Raw genomic sequence first — 17,248 nt, forward strand, 5'->3', positions numbered from 1 at the left:
CGCCATGTCACGGTCAACCCGGTCAACGGTGGTCGACAGTCAGTATGGCGGAGGGGCCCTGTTACGGGCCATGCCGCTCAGCGCTCACATTGTTCTCCTCGGAACTGTGCACCCAGAATGCGAGGTGTGCAATTATGACGAGCCCAAATTTGGCTCACGAGCTCACACAGCTTCGTGTGTGATGGCGCACGGCGCTATCAATCAAGCATGATTACAGCCCATTGAGAATTGAGAACCTGTCATTCGTCCTCCCATCGTTCGTATAGCATGGAGCCCTGAGATTCCGATATCTCAACTAGGGTTCCGGACTATTGGTACTCGCATAGCAAGCAATCCTGTGCTGATCACCCGTCAAAGTGGCTTTGGGCGTCCCCAGTGTCTGTCCATGTTTTGCTGCTGCTGCACTTCTGCGTAGCCTTCCAGAAGAGGATGCGTCGACTAGTGAATCTAGCACCGCGCTCTATTGCAAGCGAAATCGCATCAACATTGGTCTAATCGTCAATCAACGCAAGCGAAGAAAGTAATGCGACGTGGAAGACGGCCTAGATCGTGTCGCACGACTAGTAATGCTGGAAGAAAACTTTGTACCATCGCTGGCTCAACTCCTCGCCCCAAGAGGCATTTGGCACCATTTTGGAGGCCCCTTTCAAGGTGTTGTATTACGTGGGGGTGATGAAATGTTTTGAAGAGCATGGCAGTGGTGGAAAGCCCCTCCGCGCTTATCCTCAGGGTCAGACTATTCACCAATACTCCGGAAGTCGCCAGAGTCCCTGCAAACCTGCTTGACGGCCAATAAGGTTACCGGTGCGGACACCATGAGAGGAAAATGAAACATGTCCTGCATACAGGCGAAGACGATCGTGATCTGGTCAATTATCATTCGGAGAAATGTGCAACACAAAACGAAATGGTCGTGGTCGACCAGCATCTTCGCGAAACAGGCCCTTTACGCTATAGTTCATCTGGTCGGCCCTTTCCTGCGCTGTGTCCCGCATGCCCATATCCAGGACAGGCAGGGTCAATGCTGGTCGCAGGGCGTTCTAGGCCATCGCAACAAGGTGTGGCGGTGCGACCTTCTCCTCTTCCTGAGCGGCCCAAGCACGTCTCTCAGAAGCTGCGGCATGGTTCCTTGATTACTCCAGGGTATCGAGCTCATACACTTAGCGCTAGCGATATCGCGAACCTACAGAACTGTGGCGGTGCGCAATCATAACGCTGAGACATGATGTCTGGCTCCTGCAGTAGCTTGATTACGCCCTCGGATTGAGCTTGGGTTGTTTGCATGACCAAATTAATTGCGTACACGAAACTCAATCATGCCACGACGCTCAGGTTCTATCCAGTCGTAGGTCTAACGCAGTCTTTGGCCTCGCATGTAACCGTTGGTTTTATCGGCGTGAGTCAGACATAGGCTACACTGGAGAGTTGCGTCCTGTCAGATGCCACGGCTTCACTACCGCGTCGAATGCGTGGTTCTCCAGAACTGTGGACTACATTGACAGGAAGCAGCCTTTACAACTAAAATAGCCTCGATCGAATCCAAGTAGTGCGACTTCCATGGCTGGCTCACCCCGCATATGCTATAGCTAGCTCTCCTGCGCCGTTGTGAGCGGCCTTTGATATACATCAGGCGAAGAGATTAGTGCTGCGCCCATGGCGACATAATATACTGAAGCTTGGGGTATTGCTGATGGCGTAAGACTGGATCCAAGCCATTGTCGGGCAGCTGTGTTACATTCCATGGTTGAGGTGCATCAGGGTGTAGCAACGCACTCGACAATCATGCGCCAGTTGCACTGCAGCCGGTATACTTGGCCAAGAGCAGGCGGCATGGCTGATAGAATGGTTGGTCCCAGGAAGGGTGTGGTTGACGCCTTCCAAAACCTTATCCACGATGTCGGGCCATAAGGGTTCAGGCACCACGCGGAACAAGATGTCACGCTGATTACCAGATGGTACGTTAGCATGGTACGGAACATGAGGTCCGTGTATGACAGCTAGCAGTCGGGAGCCTCTGCTCTGGTCAAGGACACACGGCGTGTGCACATAGCGTACCGTGGCAGCGCAAGGCCCCCAGAGCGAAATTGCTCTGACTTGGCTCCCCACGACGGGCGCAAGTCTAGCAAACGGCTGTAGGGTAGGTGTTCGGTCGCGACCATAGGATGGCCAGTACAGGCGCCGTCACATGCGATAGCCGGCCAGCTGCAATGTGCCCACCACACCAAAGGTCGACGACGATTATTCAGAGGACCATGTCACGCCATGCCACGGTAGCCTTGCATTGCGGTCGAGCTGTGATATGACGCACCGCAATTTGGAGCGGTGGTTAGTCAGGAAAACTGTGCATCATCGAGTCCCGCAGTGACGATGTCACAACGTGACGATGAGAAACTCGGTGAGGTCAGCACGAAGAGACGGCCTGTTGGAGAGGCAGTGCAGCGCAGACTGAGCCCCACGAAGACTCGCTTAGCGACCCCGTTGCGGGCAATGGTCTAAGATTAGCAGTGTGCCCATGTCCAATGAGACGTCATGAGCCTGCACAGCCGAGTGCTAGCGTCACCAGCCACAGCTCGTGCATGACGGTCCGAGCTGCGGGCAAAGCGAGAGGATCGCGTATCAGATGCGCTAAGGGCCGCCTGGCTTGCGGAATGGCAGGACAGGACCTGTCCCCAGTCCGCCCATGGCTCCCCGACCGAAGCGGTGATCGAGCGTGCGTTTTCTTCAGGGTCTATCCCTAATCCGCTTGTCTTTGCCAGATGCAGCATGACGGCTCCCACGCTCTGCACGCCTACTCGCTGACGTGCTTCGACCCCTCGTCACTTTCGGCATGGCTTGCTCTGTTGGTGCGTCGACTTGCGCAAACAGGGGTCGGGCACACCGCGACTCCCAAGGGGTTAGTGCTACCACTGAGCAGTCGGGGCGCGCGATCGAGGCGGGGACGTGAATTGACGGCGGCCGGTAACTTCTGCCTTCTTTTATTTTTCCTAGCGTGGCCTGACCGTTTCCTAATCTGCCACCCTATGCCAGAGGCCCAAGCTCGTAGGGCAGTAAAGCCTCCAGGACAGGGGTTTGGCCTGCCGTCGTATGGCTTCGTGCACTGTTTCCCGCTGGGGGCCACGGCCGTCTTGACTCTGGCCTTATGTATAAACCAACTTCGCCCCCCGAGGCATCGTCCTCCATCCAGGCCTATGATCAACGCAAACACTACTTCATCCAGACCTCTTCCGACGCCTTGGTTCTCTCTTCAGCACCATAGTCCTTCCCGCTTCTGACTTGTCCCTCGCTTCAGCCAGCCGCCGCCAGGACTACTCTACAGAGAGGGACGACGCCTTGTCACTCTCGTGCCTAGATGCAGTAAAAGATCTACAAAGTTCCCACGCCTTTTGAGTTATCGCCGACTCATACGACGACCTTAGAATTGGATCGGCACCTCCTCCGGGAAGGTAAGCTTTCCCCTGTCGGTCCCTTATAATCTGCGCTAGCCCTACCAACCAAACACCAACGATCCCATCGCACATGCTCAGTGCTTATGCTGACTCCATTTACCGATATAGGCATCTGCTGCAACTCGACACTCGACTGTTCCAGTTTGCTTTGTTTCATCTCCCACATTGTTCATCATGGTTGACTACGCACAATATCCACCGAGCATGCCTCACGACTTTGAGCTCTACTCCAGCAACCAAGAACAGCATCTGGATTTTCACCACAACTTGCCTTACGTGCCTGCCTCAACATATGCCATGGAGCACACCTTCAGCGCCTCATATGACCACATGGCTACCCTCGCAGAGATGCAAAGGCCTCAAGACCTGCAATACCATTATGATGCCATCGCACAAGGTGTCAAGCCTTACCAGTATCAGACCCCTGCCGGCTCTCCCCACTCAACTTCACATTCTTTCCACGAGCAGCCTCCCATTCTTTCTGCGTCTTCTGAATCCGGTGCTTCAGTGTCGTCTTCCGCCATGGGCTCCCCATCACTTGTTCCACATTTCAATGATTCGTGGAGCACAATGGGACTAGGGGTGACTACTGGATACGAGTACCCAGGAATGGTAGCGACAGATAAGTCATATGTGGGTAAGTCAACAGTTCCTTTACCAACGGTCTCTTCTTCTTCTTCTTTCATTGCATCGCCTACCTCGCCAATCTACAAGAGGCATGTATTCAAGACGCCCACGACCCCAGCTTCAGCCACTTGGTCCTCGAAACCAAATGAGCGGAGAAATTCTCTTTTGCCGCATGGTTTCATGCGTGATATGGCATCAACTAGTTCTCCTTCTGTCATTTCAGTTTCACAATCTTCTCAACTCTCTCAGACTTGTCGGTTGCCTCCCAATGCTATAAATGATGGAGACTAATGCAGTATAAGCAGACCCTAATCTCATTCAGCCATTCGCATTCGCGCCTCAGAGCCCATACCCTGAGATTAGGACTACCCCATCTCCTTACTTCCCCATCATCGAGCAACCACCCTCACCAGCTCTCTCTCAACTCTCTTCCCACAGCCAGCGCCCCGGTTCGGCACGCATCAAGAAGGGTAGTGCCAGCCCCTATCTTCGTACTCAGCAATACCAGCCTTACCCCCAGTACAATGGTCAACGGCGAGGCTCTGTCAACTCTCTTCACTCGCACCACTCAGGCAAGAGTGGAAGCAGCTTCGACAACGATGAGACCCGCGAGAAGGGAATGTGCCCACTACCAGAGTGTGGGCGCGTCTTCAAAGACCTGAAGGCACACATGCTCACCCACCAGAACGAACGACCGGAAAAGTGCCCGATCGCGACCTGCGAGTACAACACCAAGGGTTTCGCGAGGAAATATGACAAGAACCGTCACACGCTCACGCACTACAAGGGCACAATGGTCTGCGGTTTCTGTCCAGGCAGTGGTTCAGCGGCTGAGAAGTCGTTCAACCGTGCTGATGTCTTCAAGAGGCACCTTACCTCTGTTCACGGCGTGGAGCAGAATCCTCCTAACAGCCGCAAGAAGAGCCCATCAAGCCGCAAGGCTTTCGGTGGCTCGCAGCCCAACGTTGCTGGTACCTGTTCTACTTGCTCGGTTACTTTTGCCAACGCGCAAGAGTTCTACGAACATTTGGACGATTGTGTGCTGCGTGTTGTACAGCAAACCGACCCAAGTGAAGCCATCAACCAACGCCTTCTTACCTCCGTTGCAGAGGATCCGGACGTCACTGAGACTCTCGATCGCAACGGTCTATCTAAGAGCATTGAGTACACAGTACCCAACTATGCCGAGGATGAGGAAGATGACTATGAGGAAGAGGAAGTCGATAACGATGACCACGATGATGCCACATACGGCTCCCGCCGCGGCCGCTCAGGCAAGGGAGGCATCAAATCCTCGAAGAAGGATTGACAACTAACACATTCCCGGGGTGTCGGCGCAACGCAGCACGCCGGGGATGGTAACCACCTAACAAACCACCTCTCCTCTTCTCGCATCCAAAAATCCGGTCCTCGCGCTGGCCTCACTTTCTCCAAAGGCGGCGTAGCCATCACCGGTTCCGGACGCAAGAAGCGCAAGAACTACCCGGTATCTTGGGGCTGCGCTACCGATAAGATGAAGATGAAGAAGCGCGTCTTGTGCGTATATGATGGCCAGAGAAGGCTATGGAAAGATGACATGATGCTCGACCAGGAGTTTGAAGTACGCACAAAGTTGCCTGATGGCAAGTCGTACGTCACAGACTTGGACGTCCAGACCCTCAACCGCGCAGATGCCCTGCATGGCGCCACAAGGGAAGAGAGAGGCCCCTGGATGCCCGACAATATTGTTGGAGGCGTCAACGGTGTGGGTATGGAGCCCGCATCGCTGGACTGGGCTCTCTGAGCATGATTAGAGATACGATATTTTGTTTTTGTCATGAGCGTTTTGAGCGATACGGATGGGATGCATGAAAAAGGTTACACAGCAACCCGCACACAGACATGGCTCCATGAACGAACGAACGAACATGACCAACGAACTTCTTTGCTGTACTACCAAGTTTGTAGTTTTGCTTTTCATTTACTCGATCGATACCACTGGGACTTTGCTTTCGGCTGTCGGCGTTTATTGTCAAAGGAGATGTAATGGACGTGCTGGCCGCGAAGATATAGTTTCTGAATCTATTGACTATCACCATGATTATATTCTTCCGCTTAACCCTGTGATTCTTCCGGAGAAGATTTGATGTGATGGTCACACTGACAATAGCTTGGTCGTACTCTTTTCAATCGCGGAGGCATTCTCTAGAGCTGCGAGGACGTCTGATGCCATTCGCTTGTATAGAGCTGACATCGACCACGCCTCGGACCTGCGTCGTAGATCTCCCAAAACTCCGGTCTCTGGAAATTCCGGCTGTCGTAGCCGTCTAGAGTAAGCTGCCACATTTTTCCGATGAGCTGTTTATCCACGGGCGGTACCCGTTTCCCAGGTCTGGATTCTGGCTCAGCCACAGCTGACAATGTGTGTGGGCAAAGTTTGGAACAGACGGGCCATGCGCTCGATACCGGAATATCGGGTTGACCCAAGCTTGAGGGTGTGCTGTTATGATGTGTTGCTTTTTGCAGCCATATTTAGTTATTATGGTGGCGTGTCGGGGGTCTTTTGGTATGTGCTTGCAGTCGGCGCATTGACAATGCATGAGGGTATTGAACGAGATTTGTTTTGGTACCCAGATAGGTCTCGCGAGCAAGCTGGATCTAAAGGCTTCTGGACCCAGGTGGTTTGAGCGTAACAAAATACCAAGTGTATTCAGGGTCGTGTTTCAACAACACATACCTTCAAGGTCTCTTTTGGCTTTGATCAAGTCTAGATGCAGTGCCGATTTCAGAAGCAACACAGTTCATGCATTGACAAGTTGGAAACCATGTAAATTGGAATTGCTAGAGAAATATTGAATGGATGCAATGGAGGCTACAGGCGCCAGTCGTGACTCCGCGTTGTGAATGGGTGAAAGTTGAGACCTATGTGCTGCGGCTTAGTCAGCCTCCCCGCTGTGGGGGAACCTGGGAAGGCAGCAGCGACCTAGACAGCCGTGACAGCTTGGAGCTCCATCGACTCTCAGCATTACGCCGCAACCACACCCTCACCCGTCCGCACACACTACGACACCGCGTCATGGCGTCGAATATCGAACAATCGCCATTCTTCCAGGAGCAGAAGTCGAAAGGCGAAATCGTTGTCAAGGGTATGACATAGTCGATGTAACATTGGCGCGTGTCGCTAACTCCGATAGACCCTCCCAAGTTTGACCTGGAATCGTACATTGCCAATTACACCGGTAAGGCTCTCAACATGCTGCTTCGGCTCTCTGGGCACTGACAGGTCTTATAGGCTACACACGAATCGATCGCCTGCACCACATCGGCGCCCACTCGCCATACCTCGCCTCAGACGCTTACCGCCTCGCTATCGCCGAGGCAAAGAGGGGAAAGAATGTTGATTTATACACAACACTGGTAGAACAGTTCAGCCGCATAGCACCACAGGACCCTGCGTCTGTGACAGATACAGCATGGGTTGAGAAGAAGACGCGGGAAGTGCGCGAGGAGCACGACCGACTAGAGCATGAGCTCAAGTCATACAAGAACAACTTGATCAAGGAGAGCATACGAGTAAGTGCCGGTGCGGAATAAACCTGTGCTTATTCGCTAACTGCCTGTAGATGGGCAACGAGGACCTCGGTCACTTCTACTACGATACCGGTGACTTTAGTAACGCACTCAAGGCCTACATGAAGATGCGCGAGCATTGCACCTCGCCCAAGCATCTTGCAGACATGACCCTCCGCCTCGTATATGTTAGCATCGCACAAAAGTCATGGACAAATGTATTGGCAAATCTGGCCAAGTCGGAAGCCACTCAGATTAAGGGCGATGACAAGGCCAAGATGGAGCCCATCATTTCTGCTTGCAGCGGTCTATGTCACATGGCTACTGGCAACTACCGCGAAGCTGCGACAGCGTTCCTTGGTACCTCAGCGGCATACTTGACTGCAGAGCCAGCAGCGTACATTACATGGCAGAAGGAAGTCATTTCGGGTAACGACATTGCGGTATACGGTGGTCTTTGTGCGCTTGCCTACATGGACCGCAGCGATTTGCAAAACAAGGTGCTAGCAAACAGCGAATTTCGTAACTTCCTTGAGCTCGAACCTCACATTCGCCGCGCTATCAACCTCTTCTGCAACTCCAAATACAGCGCATGTCTCGAAGTGCTTGAAGGCTACCGCAACGACTATCTCCTCGACGTATATCTGTCCAAGATGCTGAACACCATCTACAGCCGGATCCGGACAAAGAGCATCGTGCAGTACTTCATACCCTTCAGCTGCGTCACGCTTGACGAAATGACGTCCAAGTTCCCGCCAGCGGAAGGCCGGACCATCGACGAAGATCTGGAAGAGATGATCAACCAGCGTGTTCTTAATGCGCGGATAGATCTCGTCGACCGCCTACTCATCTGTCCACCCACAGACCCCCGCCACGACGTACACGCCGACGCTCTCAAGATGGCCGAGGAGTACGACCACACCCTGCGCCTTCGATTAACGCGTCTCAACTTGCAGGCAGCGAGCATGGAGATTTCATCAAACAAGTCGAATGAAAAGTCATCTGGTATGGGTGGAAGCATCGGTGACACTTTCCGCGGTTTGGGTCAGAAGATAGGGTTTTAGGAGACACCTAAGATGACCAGGGGAAATAACGACGACGTCAAACACGATGAGATGATGGACGTGGATTAGCGCAGGATGGAGAGTTTGCGCGGCTGGCATTGCAAGGCGTTTTTGGAGCGGCATGGCGTACATATACAGGCTGGGCAAGGACATCAAGCGGCATTCTGGCGTTGGAATGATGAGGCATTGCAGTAAACGGAGCTGTCTAGTACCAGATAGCTGAGTCAACACGTCATGCAGAAGCATAATTATACCATGGTCATTCCTTCATTCAAATTCGTAACATGCGTGTATATAGTGTGCCAATCTTCCCGCAAATGGAAGAAGATATATCCTGGGTATCTAGTATTCGTATCGCTGAAAGCCAAAATATCCTAAATCATGATTTGGCGCCAATGTAACAGCAGCCATTTCCTCGTCAACTCAAGACAGTGATAAGTAGCCTCGTCATAGGACCAGGCTACCCGGTCCTTATCTAAAAACACCTGACCCTCTCGCCGCAGCCCATTGGTCTTGTTGTGGTTGTTGTGGCTGTTGTTGTTGTTGTTGTTGTTGCTGCTGCTGTTGCTGTTGTTGTTGTTGTTGTTGTTGTTGTTGTTGTTGTGGTGCCGCACTTTGATATCCATAATACCCAGTGGGTGCCCATGCAAACTCCCCAGGACGTCCATACGAATTATTTACATCGATGGTAGGCGCCGGTGGCTGTTGAGGCTGCGTCTGTGGTAAATGCGCGTTCGTCTGTGCTGACATGCTGTTTTGCGTCACCATTGGCTGCGATGCCATGGGATTGACTGGCAGCGTGTTCTGCGGCATGGGCCGATTGAGCGTGCCATACGGAGAGTGGTTGGAGTGGTTGGCTGCAAAATAGTTTTGATGTGTCTGAAGCTGTGTGGTTTGCATTTGTTGGGCTGTCGCTGCCTGGAACTGCTGTTGTGGAGTCATAGACTGCTGTGAAGGCCCAATCTGCTGGTGCTGCTGGTGCTGCTGGTGCTGCTGCGGTAGTTGTTGCGGCGGGTTCTGTAGGCGCTGTTGGGGTGATTGGCTACCCATCTTGTAGGCTAGCTGTTGTTGTGGGCTTCTCACGCCGTGCGGCAGACCTTGATTGAGTTGTTGCAGTTGTTGACGGTGGTTTGGTATTGAATGTTGACGTTGCGGTTGCTGCTGAGACACATGGGGTAACGTCTGTGACTGCGACACTTGTGATCGGTGACGAGGCTGTTGCGGGACCTGTACTGGTTGCGGCTGTTGTTGAACATGAGTTTGTTGTGGTGGTTGCGGAGGCGGAGGCGGCGGCTTTTGTTGGACTTGGGATTGCTGCGAGCGAGGTCGTGGCGCCATTTGCGGCGTCTGGATTGGGGTAGTCGAAGCTCGCTCCCGAGCCTCATAATGTTTCAGCTTTGCCTTGGTTTCCTCGAGCTCCTTCATGATCTTTGCAAGCTCGGATTCGCCAGCGGGATGAGCTGCCGGTTCGGGGGCTTGTGTAGGTGGTCGCTGGTCTTCGCCACTCGCTGGCTCAGAGTATACACACAGCCGTCTCTTGTCGTTGCATGTCGAACATATGGGCTTGATGCCATCACACTGTATATATCAGCTGCTGTTGCTTGAACGCCCAATCGTTTATATCCTACCTTGGTCTTCTTAGCCTTGCAGACATCGCAACTGTTCCTCGGCCGCTTCCGCTGTGGTGCTGATACTGATTGCGTTTCAACATGTAGTGTAGGGCGCGACCCAGGGTGAGGCTTTTGCGGGGGAGGACGAGGTGGTGGAGGCGGAGGTGGTGGAGGCTCAATGAGCGTGTGCTGCGAATGCGTAGGTGGCTCTACCTGGATCAGCTCTAGCAACATACGCAGACTCTGTTGTCTCAGGTCGCTCTCAATCGTGTTGGATGGCCTTGGAGGCTCGGGCAGAGGGTCGGATCGCTTCTTCTTGATCCTGGGCGTGTCTGGATCCTCACTGCTCAGCTGTCTCGAGCGGCTTGCGAGCCTAGCCAAAGCCTCTGGGTCGTTCTCCTCGAGATACTTGCGCCGCTTGGAGTCTTTGCGTGGGGGCGGGGCGCGTTCCTCGTATGTCTTGTGTATGGGCACATGCTTGTAGAAGACGTCGAGTGTCTGCTTGGTGGCCGAGAACTTGATGGACAAGACGCCTTTACAGTCGTAGACGGGCTTGGTCGCACGTTTGCCCAACTTGGCACCCTTGCCGTTGGCAGCGCGGTCCTTGTTGAGGAGCGAGTCGTTGCAGTAGTAGGAGAAGCGGAAGCTGTCGTCCTCCCTGCTGTTCCAACAGTTGTGGAAGCTGTAGCGGTATCCGTCGATCTTCTGTATCGTGTCGACGCAGCACTTGGCGACTGCCCTCTGTTTCCGCATCTTCTCCTTGGGGTCCGCTGTCGGCTGCAAAGCCTCTCGTATGCTCAGGGCGGTTTTCTGCTCCGCCGGCTTGGGCGCGCCATTGTTGGGCTCGATGGACTCGGTGAAGTTGTGGCCCAGGGCGAAGCTGGCGTCTGAGAGGGACTGGTACTGCGAAGGGCCAGCAAAGTGTGCGGGCTGGTAGCCGGGCGGCGCATGGCTGTATTGGTGTATGGCGTGCGACTGTTGCTGTTGGGGCGGCGGCGGCGGAGGCGGGTGAGTTGCCTGATGAGGCTGCTGCGATGGGTTCGGCTTAGTTGGTGAAGGGACGGCAAAGGACGTGTCGATGTCGAAGGCGAACTGGGCTTCGGTATGCTCAGGCTCTTCTGGCGGGCTTCTTAGGTATTCGCGTAATGACGTCTCGAATTGGTCGAGGGAGCGGATGGGGCCGTAGGGCACCGTCTTCGCGAGCGCGTCTCTGGGCTGCCGTCCACGCGCGAGTTGCACGGGGGCCTGGGGCCAGAGAGCCTGGTCGTTGGCATCGTGGATACTCGTGGGTTGAGCATGGGCAGCGGCCATGTCAAAGTGGAGCCCGCCCCCGACCAGGTTTGGGGTAGTGAATAAGGAGTTTTTGAGATAGCCGTCTACCGAGACCGTGCAAGCCTTGGCTCCAGCCCTAGACGCGATGATCAACACTTCATGGCCGGTGTGACGGGCTGCTGGAGATGGGCTAAACACGCAAGGACACGGCAGGGAGTGAGCCAAAGTACAGAGGGCAGCAGTGCAGCAGTTTCAATGATTCAACATACTCCAGCCGCCATGAGAAGCACGGGTGTAGGCATCGGAGCGTGCCTAGCCCGATGACGCATACACCCGAACCCGCATCAAATCTCCAGGTTGACATCGCCCTCGCTCCCACCTTTCTCCGCCTTGTCCTATAAGCTGCAGACTAAATACACTGCTCACATCACGCGCATACAGGTCAAATCCATAACTCTTTCTTGGTTTCTCTGAGCTGCAGACTAAATACTTTCGTCATCCCATGGACATGTTGTTATGACATCGATACTATGAGATCGTTGTCCTCAGATCTGAATTTCATCCCACCTCCCATGCTTATGTGACATCAATACTATGAGATCGATGCCCCCGAGCCCGTACCTATCTCTACCCGTGTTTCTATCCCTGCATACCAAATGACAATATCTGCTATTGTTACCGCGTCCAGCATCCACTCGCTGTCTTCGACCAATATGTATTCAATGGCGTTCCTTCGTTCTGGCCACTCTATTGTTCCCTATTTGCAGGTCAGGCAGGGCTCGCTTCATCTCGCATGTCGTGTTGAGCTGATCGGAATCTGTCATATCATCCTCGGGGGATGTAGCCTGGGCCGAACGAAGAGAAAGTATGAGGAGTCTGTGGGTAGCCTTGCTGTTGCTGTCCAGGATATCTGTGCGCCTGCGAATTGTCGCGCGGCGCCGAATATGCCTGGGGTCCATTGGGAGGACAGGCAGTTGGGTAATGTGTTCCGAACCCCGATCCATGAGCTGGCGAGACGCCGCGTAGCGTCATGTAGGGCGTGTTTCGAGGTGAGCGTGTAGATTGTGGGCCGGTGAATGATGCACCTCGACCTTGCTGGAAATTTGACCCGGTATAGCGAGGACCAGTAGGGATAGGTTTTTCGTGGCCTGGTAGTGAGCCTCCGGGCGTGAAGGGTGGCGCGTCGGGGTTGATCTGCTTTCCAGGGACAATGGACACACTGGAGCTCGGGCTGACCTGCTGAGAGTTCTGTGTCGTGGTCGCGTCGGCTCCAGACTTTGCAAGGGTAAAATGCTCATCTGAGCAGTCATCCTCCATTGACCTCGTCTCGCAATTTGGAGCATGTTTGTCGAAGAAAGCAGTGTTGTACTTGAAGATCTTTTTGCAATGACCACAACGTACAGCAAGCTCCCAAAAAGCCTTGCAAGTCTTCAAGTGATCGTACATGTCTTTCTTCGTGTACCACTGAAGACAGAGATTGCACTTGGTGTGCTCGACCACTTTCCCGCTCTCCAACGTCCGATCTTCGTGGTTCTCTGCCGGACGTACTATCCCAATGCTGCTGAACCTAGCATCGAAACATGGAAGCTCCAGCTCATACACTGCGTCATCAAAGTAGGGTTTCTTTGAGTTGATGTCTCTCCAGTGACTGTGCCAAAACTCACGCTTCTTTCGACGGGGGATATTCAGTTCGCCACACAGTGGAACTGAAGATGTCATCGACATTTGTGGCAGCTCTTCATCGCCCTCAACAGTGATAGCTTGTGAAGACGATTCTGGCGTACTAGCTGGATAAGCCTCCTGCTGTAAGCTATCTTGCTGACTGCCTTCGGTCGAGCCAGTGGTGCCATGATTGGGGTCATCATCGTCGTCAACCTCACCACAAGTCTTAGAGACGCTTTGCTTGCACAAGTCGCTGAATGTCTTCTCCTTCTCGAGCTGGGAGATCCTTTCTTTAGCAGTCTCGAGAGCGATGTTTGCTTCACGCGCCTCTTGGCGCAGAATTTCGGCGGCAGCATCACTGGCTGCTAGCTGATCCATAAGCTTGGTCTTTTCGGCATCTGCAGAGTGAAGCTTATTGGTAAGATCGACCATATCTAGCCGGAACGCTCGTAACTGCTTCTGAACTTCAAGGTCATGAGCAGCTTTCTCATCTTGGAGAATGCTGACAGTCGACTGTGCTTCAGATAGCTCATCATGGAGTTGGCTCTTTGCTTGCATCTCTGTGCTCCGGTTCTTCTCTAAGACGGCGACAGACTCTTCCAGACGCTTGATGATCTCATTACTCATCTTGGTGTTCTGATTTCCCTCCAACTCTGCTTTGTCTAGATCTTGGATGAGTCTATCAGAAAGGGTACTGGATTCAGATAGTTGCCCTCGGAGCCGGTTCTTATCTTCGTTGGACATGCGCAGGTCGTTCTCCGCCAACTTAAGCGCAGTCTCAATCTTGAACTTGGAAGCCGTGGCATCATCAAGCTGTAGCTTCAAATGTGCTATGAGTTGTCCATCTGTGATTTTGGAGGCCTTGAAATCGTCGAGCTGTAGCATCAAATATGCTATCAGTTGCTCGTCGGTAAGCCTCCGCGCTTGGGCCTTTCTGTAGTTGCTAAACTTCTTGTGTAAGAAGATAGCCCCTGTAGCCACAAGGCCAGCTGTAGCAAGGCCGAGAGCACCACCGTTGCTAACAATGCTAGCATTCTGCGCTTGTGTGTCGTTCAAAAGAGTTGTGGTAGTGTATGGTGCTCCCGAAATATGTGATGAAAGTACCGGAGTAGGTGTGATGAGATGTGACGTCGCTTGGTGTGCGTGTGTACCGTCACTGCCAATATGATGGATGATAGTGGGGATGTCTGGCGTGGTCTGAAAATGTGTGTTTGCGCCATCGGTTTCCATGCTACTAAGAATATCTGAGAGTTCTGGGACGCTTGTACGGGCGGTGATCTTAGCGGTAGAAGATAGTTCTGGCTCCAAGATTCCAAAGATCTGGGTTGTCGGATGGCCAGGGCTCATGTATTTATCAGGTGTGTACAGACCCCTCCCTAACTCAGGCGCGGCGAGGTGTGCTATGAAATGGTTGAGCCGCTTGATATCGATGTCGATTGGAATCCCTCTCTCGTAGACAGTAATGGCTGCTAGACCCGCTGCGGCTGTGGCAAGGAAAGGCTTGATGACTGAATGGTTCCAATTCTGCAATAGAATGGCCAGCTGTCTGCCGTTGAGTTCTGCCATGTTACTGTGTACAACTGCTGCAAGAACAGCGATTGCTTGGGTGGTACTAGGCGAAAGGTTGGTATGCGGGCCAGTGAAAATGAGTCTTAGGTGCAATGCGGCCTGAGTTCTAGCTCGACCGTCGTAACCAACCAAACTGTGGTGGATTTAGGAGAATAGTACGTAGGTCGGGCGGAGTCGAGATGGGCCTACAAGATTCTTCGTCCGCGGTCGCTTCACTGTGAGCGAGTGCAGCGACAGATTTGTCGCAGTGACCTATATAACTCGAATTGATGGGCTGAGTCGCAGAGCGGCTGGATTATATCGTGGGTCCAATTGCGTAACAAGAGAAGAATAGGTGGGAGGGTTCTTCGGTAGCTGGAGCGGAGGGAGGTCTTGCTAGCGCTTTGCCAAGGACAGAGTGGGTAAAAGTGTCACATTCACTAAGGATTGGGAAAGCCCACGGTGACGTTGTCCGGTTCACCTCTCGGAGGATGCTTTGACGATATGTATTTCTCGGCGCTAGCTGTAGTATGTCGTCGTGGAGCTTCAGCCGTGGATAGAAAGGGTTGGTTTAGGGATCTTCTTTCTGTTGTACAGAAAGGTTGGTCTAAAGTTGCCATTGCCTTTGTAAGCTTTCACAATTCACCGCAAACACTATAATACCAAGAGGGAGCGGATCCGAGAAGCCATACCGACATCGCCTATTTCACCTATCGTCTTTCATCGTCTAACCCCCAATACTCATAGTGTACATTGGCTAAACCCTAACACCAAAGGCAGCCAAGTGACTTGAAAGTGAAAAGGAAGAGCAGAAACATATTTATGTATGCAAGATAGCACGTTGAGCAATCTGGAAGTAAATGGGTGTACGAAACATCTCTGACGAAAACGTCTTGTGGCGACTAGACTGCGGGAGAACGCAACTACATCACGGGAGCTGACAAGACTTGATATTGAGCAAAGAGAGACACTGCGTACATAAGGAAGAGTGCAGATATGTGCGATTAGAATGACACGAGAAGAATGAGCGATGATGCGAACAATCCAGACTGAACGGGTATTCTTCTGACTGAGTGAGTTGACGATACGAAAATGGCTGCGGCTCTTACTGCTGGGATGCCGTGGAAAGGGGCCAGCCGAGCTCGAATTGCTAAGCTCTTCTCGAGGAAGCCGACAGGAGCGGAGAACCGGAGTGAGAGCATACTGGCATTTTCATCCAGTGTGACTGTTCTTCAATGAACATGTCTTGTTGACTGGTGGAAATCACGTGTAGGGTGTTTTCCTGGAGCTCGTGGTATAAACTTCAATGTAGTCGTGTTGATCCACTGTTTGTATCGATGCTTCAGCTGCCGAAAGTCGAAGTGAATTCAGCAGGGCATATTATCGGAACAGTGTTTGATGACAGCGACGCCCACAAGCCTCCTTATATGCTTCGAAAATAAAAGGTGTCGACGTGACAAAGTCTTTTGTCCTCCTCTTCCAGACTGGCAACATCTACCAGTCATCGTCACTATCCTCTCCTGCGATATCTCCTCCTTTGATCCTATCCACTACCCTCTTTACACCCTTCTCCACACTCTCGCCCTCAATTGCACAGCCTTCATGCCAAACGATGGCATCCATGACGCCGTCCATGAACCACATCAGCGTCGGCACGAAGCTCACGTCCAACATATTGCCTAGTTCTGGCAGCGAGTACATATCGAAGCAATAGATGTCGACGACGTCGTACTGCTCGTAGGATGTTGACGGAAGTAGTTTTTGAAGGGCGGTAGCAACCTCATTAGTTGTTTCGTCTTCGGGCCAATAGGCTAGTAGAACAGTTTTTCCTGCTGTGGCCTTGATGCAGGCTACATATTCGGCTAGGTTGGTAATTTGGGAGAAGTGCGCCATGGTGATAGGGTCTTGGTGGTGGTTGGGCGATGGTGCAAGAAGTTTATGGATCTAGGGCTAAATTATTAGCTAAGCTTTGGCTAGTCGTCCTGAAGGGTCCACCCGATGCGCCCACCCACGCTCTGCCGAATGGCTAGCATGCTGCCTTCCCTCACATTCTCTCTCGCAACAAGACGGGTCTTAAAACGGTGCGCGGCTGAGTTCCGCTCCAATCGTCGCGTCTCGATTGCAGTGGTAATATGTGAGACTGTGCGACGCGTCGCCGATTTCGACGAAAACATCACGTCATATACAAGCTGCAGTAGCAGGGCTGTATGTGCACCAGCCTGTAGGTCAGTAGTTGGTGACATGCCAGCAAGCCACGTCAGGTATCTAGCATTCAGCCTTGCATCTACATGCACCGGTCGCTGACAGACAAGCAGCTGTAGCATAACTTCTTCCTTAACCCTCCCGCTATCGAATACGTTACGCGCGATAACTACAGTCTCGACGACCTGCTAGAAACGCATCTCACCACATGCTGATGCAGAAATACCGCATCGAGCGCGCTGTCACCTACAATTTGAAAACTACCCAA

At 52.7% G+C, this 17,248-nt stretch overlaps 5 protein-coding genes across 5 annotated transcripts; 2 read left to right on the forward strand and 3 right to left on the reverse strand.

The window, feature by feature from the left end:
• Positions 1 to 3,620: 3,620 nt before the first annotated feature.
• CC77DRAFT_1056475 (hypothetical protein) lies at positions 3,621 to 5,856 on the forward strand (the record flags this gene model as incomplete). Its single annotated transcript, XM_018527915.1, has 3 exons — positions 3,621 to 4,083; positions 4,379 to 5,292; positions 5,419 to 5,856. 3 exons carry the CDS (start codon positions 3,621 to 3,623, stop codon positions 5,854 to 5,856), a joined length of 1,815 nt encoding a protein of 604 aa, XP_018391825.1.
• A 1,192-nt stretch (positions 5,857 to 7,048) lies between these two features.
• On the forward strand, positions 7,049 to 9,029 carry CC77DRAFT_979344 (hypothetical protein). Its single transcript, XM_018536024.1, has 4 exons — positions 7,049 to 7,198; positions 7,247 to 7,291; positions 7,345 to 7,625; positions 7,676 to 9,029. The coding sequence occupies exons 1-4, from the start codon at positions 7,129 to 7,131 to the stop codon at positions 8,684 to 8,686; spliced, it is 1,407 nt and encodes a 468-aa protein (XP_018391826.1). The 5' UTR covers positions 7,049 to 7,128; the 3' UTR covers positions 8,687 to 9,029.
• CC77DRAFT_46887 (hypothetical protein) lies at positions 8,922 to 12,000 on the reverse strand. Its single transcript, XM_018531829.1, has 2 exons — positions 10,315 to 12,000; positions 8,922 to 10,264 (listed from the first exon to the last, which is right to left on the reverse strand). The coding sequence occupies exons 1-2, from the start codon at positions 11,605 to 11,607 to the stop codon at positions 9,158 to 9,160; spliced, it is 2,400 nt and encodes a 799-aa protein (XP_018391827.1). The 5' UTR covers positions 11,608 to 12,000; the 3' UTR covers positions 8,922 to 9,157.
• On the reverse strand, positions 12,001 to 15,289 carry CC77DRAFT_47100 (hypothetical protein). Its single transcript, XM_018531832.1, has one exon. It carries the CDS (start codon positions 14,794 to 14,796, stop codon positions 12,394 to 12,396), a length of 2,403 nt encoding a protein of 800 aa, XP_018391828.1. The 5' UTR covers positions 14,797 to 15,289; the 3' UTR covers positions 12,001 to 12,393.
• An 837-nt stretch (positions 15,290 to 16,126) lies between these two features.
• On the reverse strand, positions 16,127 to 16,730 carry CC77DRAFT_46990 (hypothetical protein). Its single transcript, XM_018531830.1, has one exon. It carries the CDS (start codon positions 16,669 to 16,671, stop codon positions 16,273 to 16,275), a length of 399 nt encoding a protein of 132 aa, XP_018391829.1. The 5' UTR covers positions 16,672 to 16,730; the 3' UTR covers positions 16,127 to 16,272.
• Between the last annotated feature and the right edge of the window lie 518 nt (positions 16,731 to 17,248).

Source organism: Alternaria alternata, assembly GCF_001642055.1.
Source record: "Alternaria alternata strain SRC1lrK2f unplaced genomic scaffold CC77scaffold_1, whole genome shotgun sequence".
Taxonomy (NCBI): Eukaryota; Fungi; Ascomycota; class Dothideomycetes; order Pleosporales; family Pleosporaceae; genus Alternaria; species Alternaria alternata.

Excerpts from the sequence above, each read along its gene's own strand:
- CC77DRAFT_979344 (XM_018536024.1), top strand. The coding sequence starts at position 7,129 with ATGGCGTCGAATATCGAACAATCGCCATTCTTCCAGGAGCAGAAGTCG. Across the intron at positions 7,292-7,344 it reads GTACATTGCCAATTACACCG|GCTACACACGAATCGATCGC; the intron begins GTAAGGCTCTCA and ends CAGGTCTTATAG. Across the intron at positions 7,626-7,675 it reads TGATCAAGGAGAGCATACGA|ATGGGCAACGAGGACCTCGG; the intron begins GTAAGTGCCGGT and ends AACTGCCTGTAG.
- CC77DRAFT_46887 (XM_018531829.1), bottom strand. The coding sequence starts at position 11,607 with ATGGCCGCTGCCCATGCTCAACCCACGAGTATCCACGATGCCAACGAC. Across the intron at positions 10,265-10,314 it reads GCAAGGCTAAGAAGACCAAG|TGTGATGGCATCAAGCCCAT; the intron begins GTAGGATATAAA and ends TGATATATACAG.
- CC77DRAFT_47100 (XM_018531832.1), bottom strand. The coding sequence starts at position 14,796 with ATGGCAGAACTCAACGGCAGACAGCTGGCCATTCTATTGCAGAATTGG.
- CC77DRAFT_46990 (XM_018531830.1), bottom strand. The coding sequence starts at position 16,671 with ATGGCGCACTTCTCCCAAATTACCAACCTAGCCGAATATGTAGCCTGC.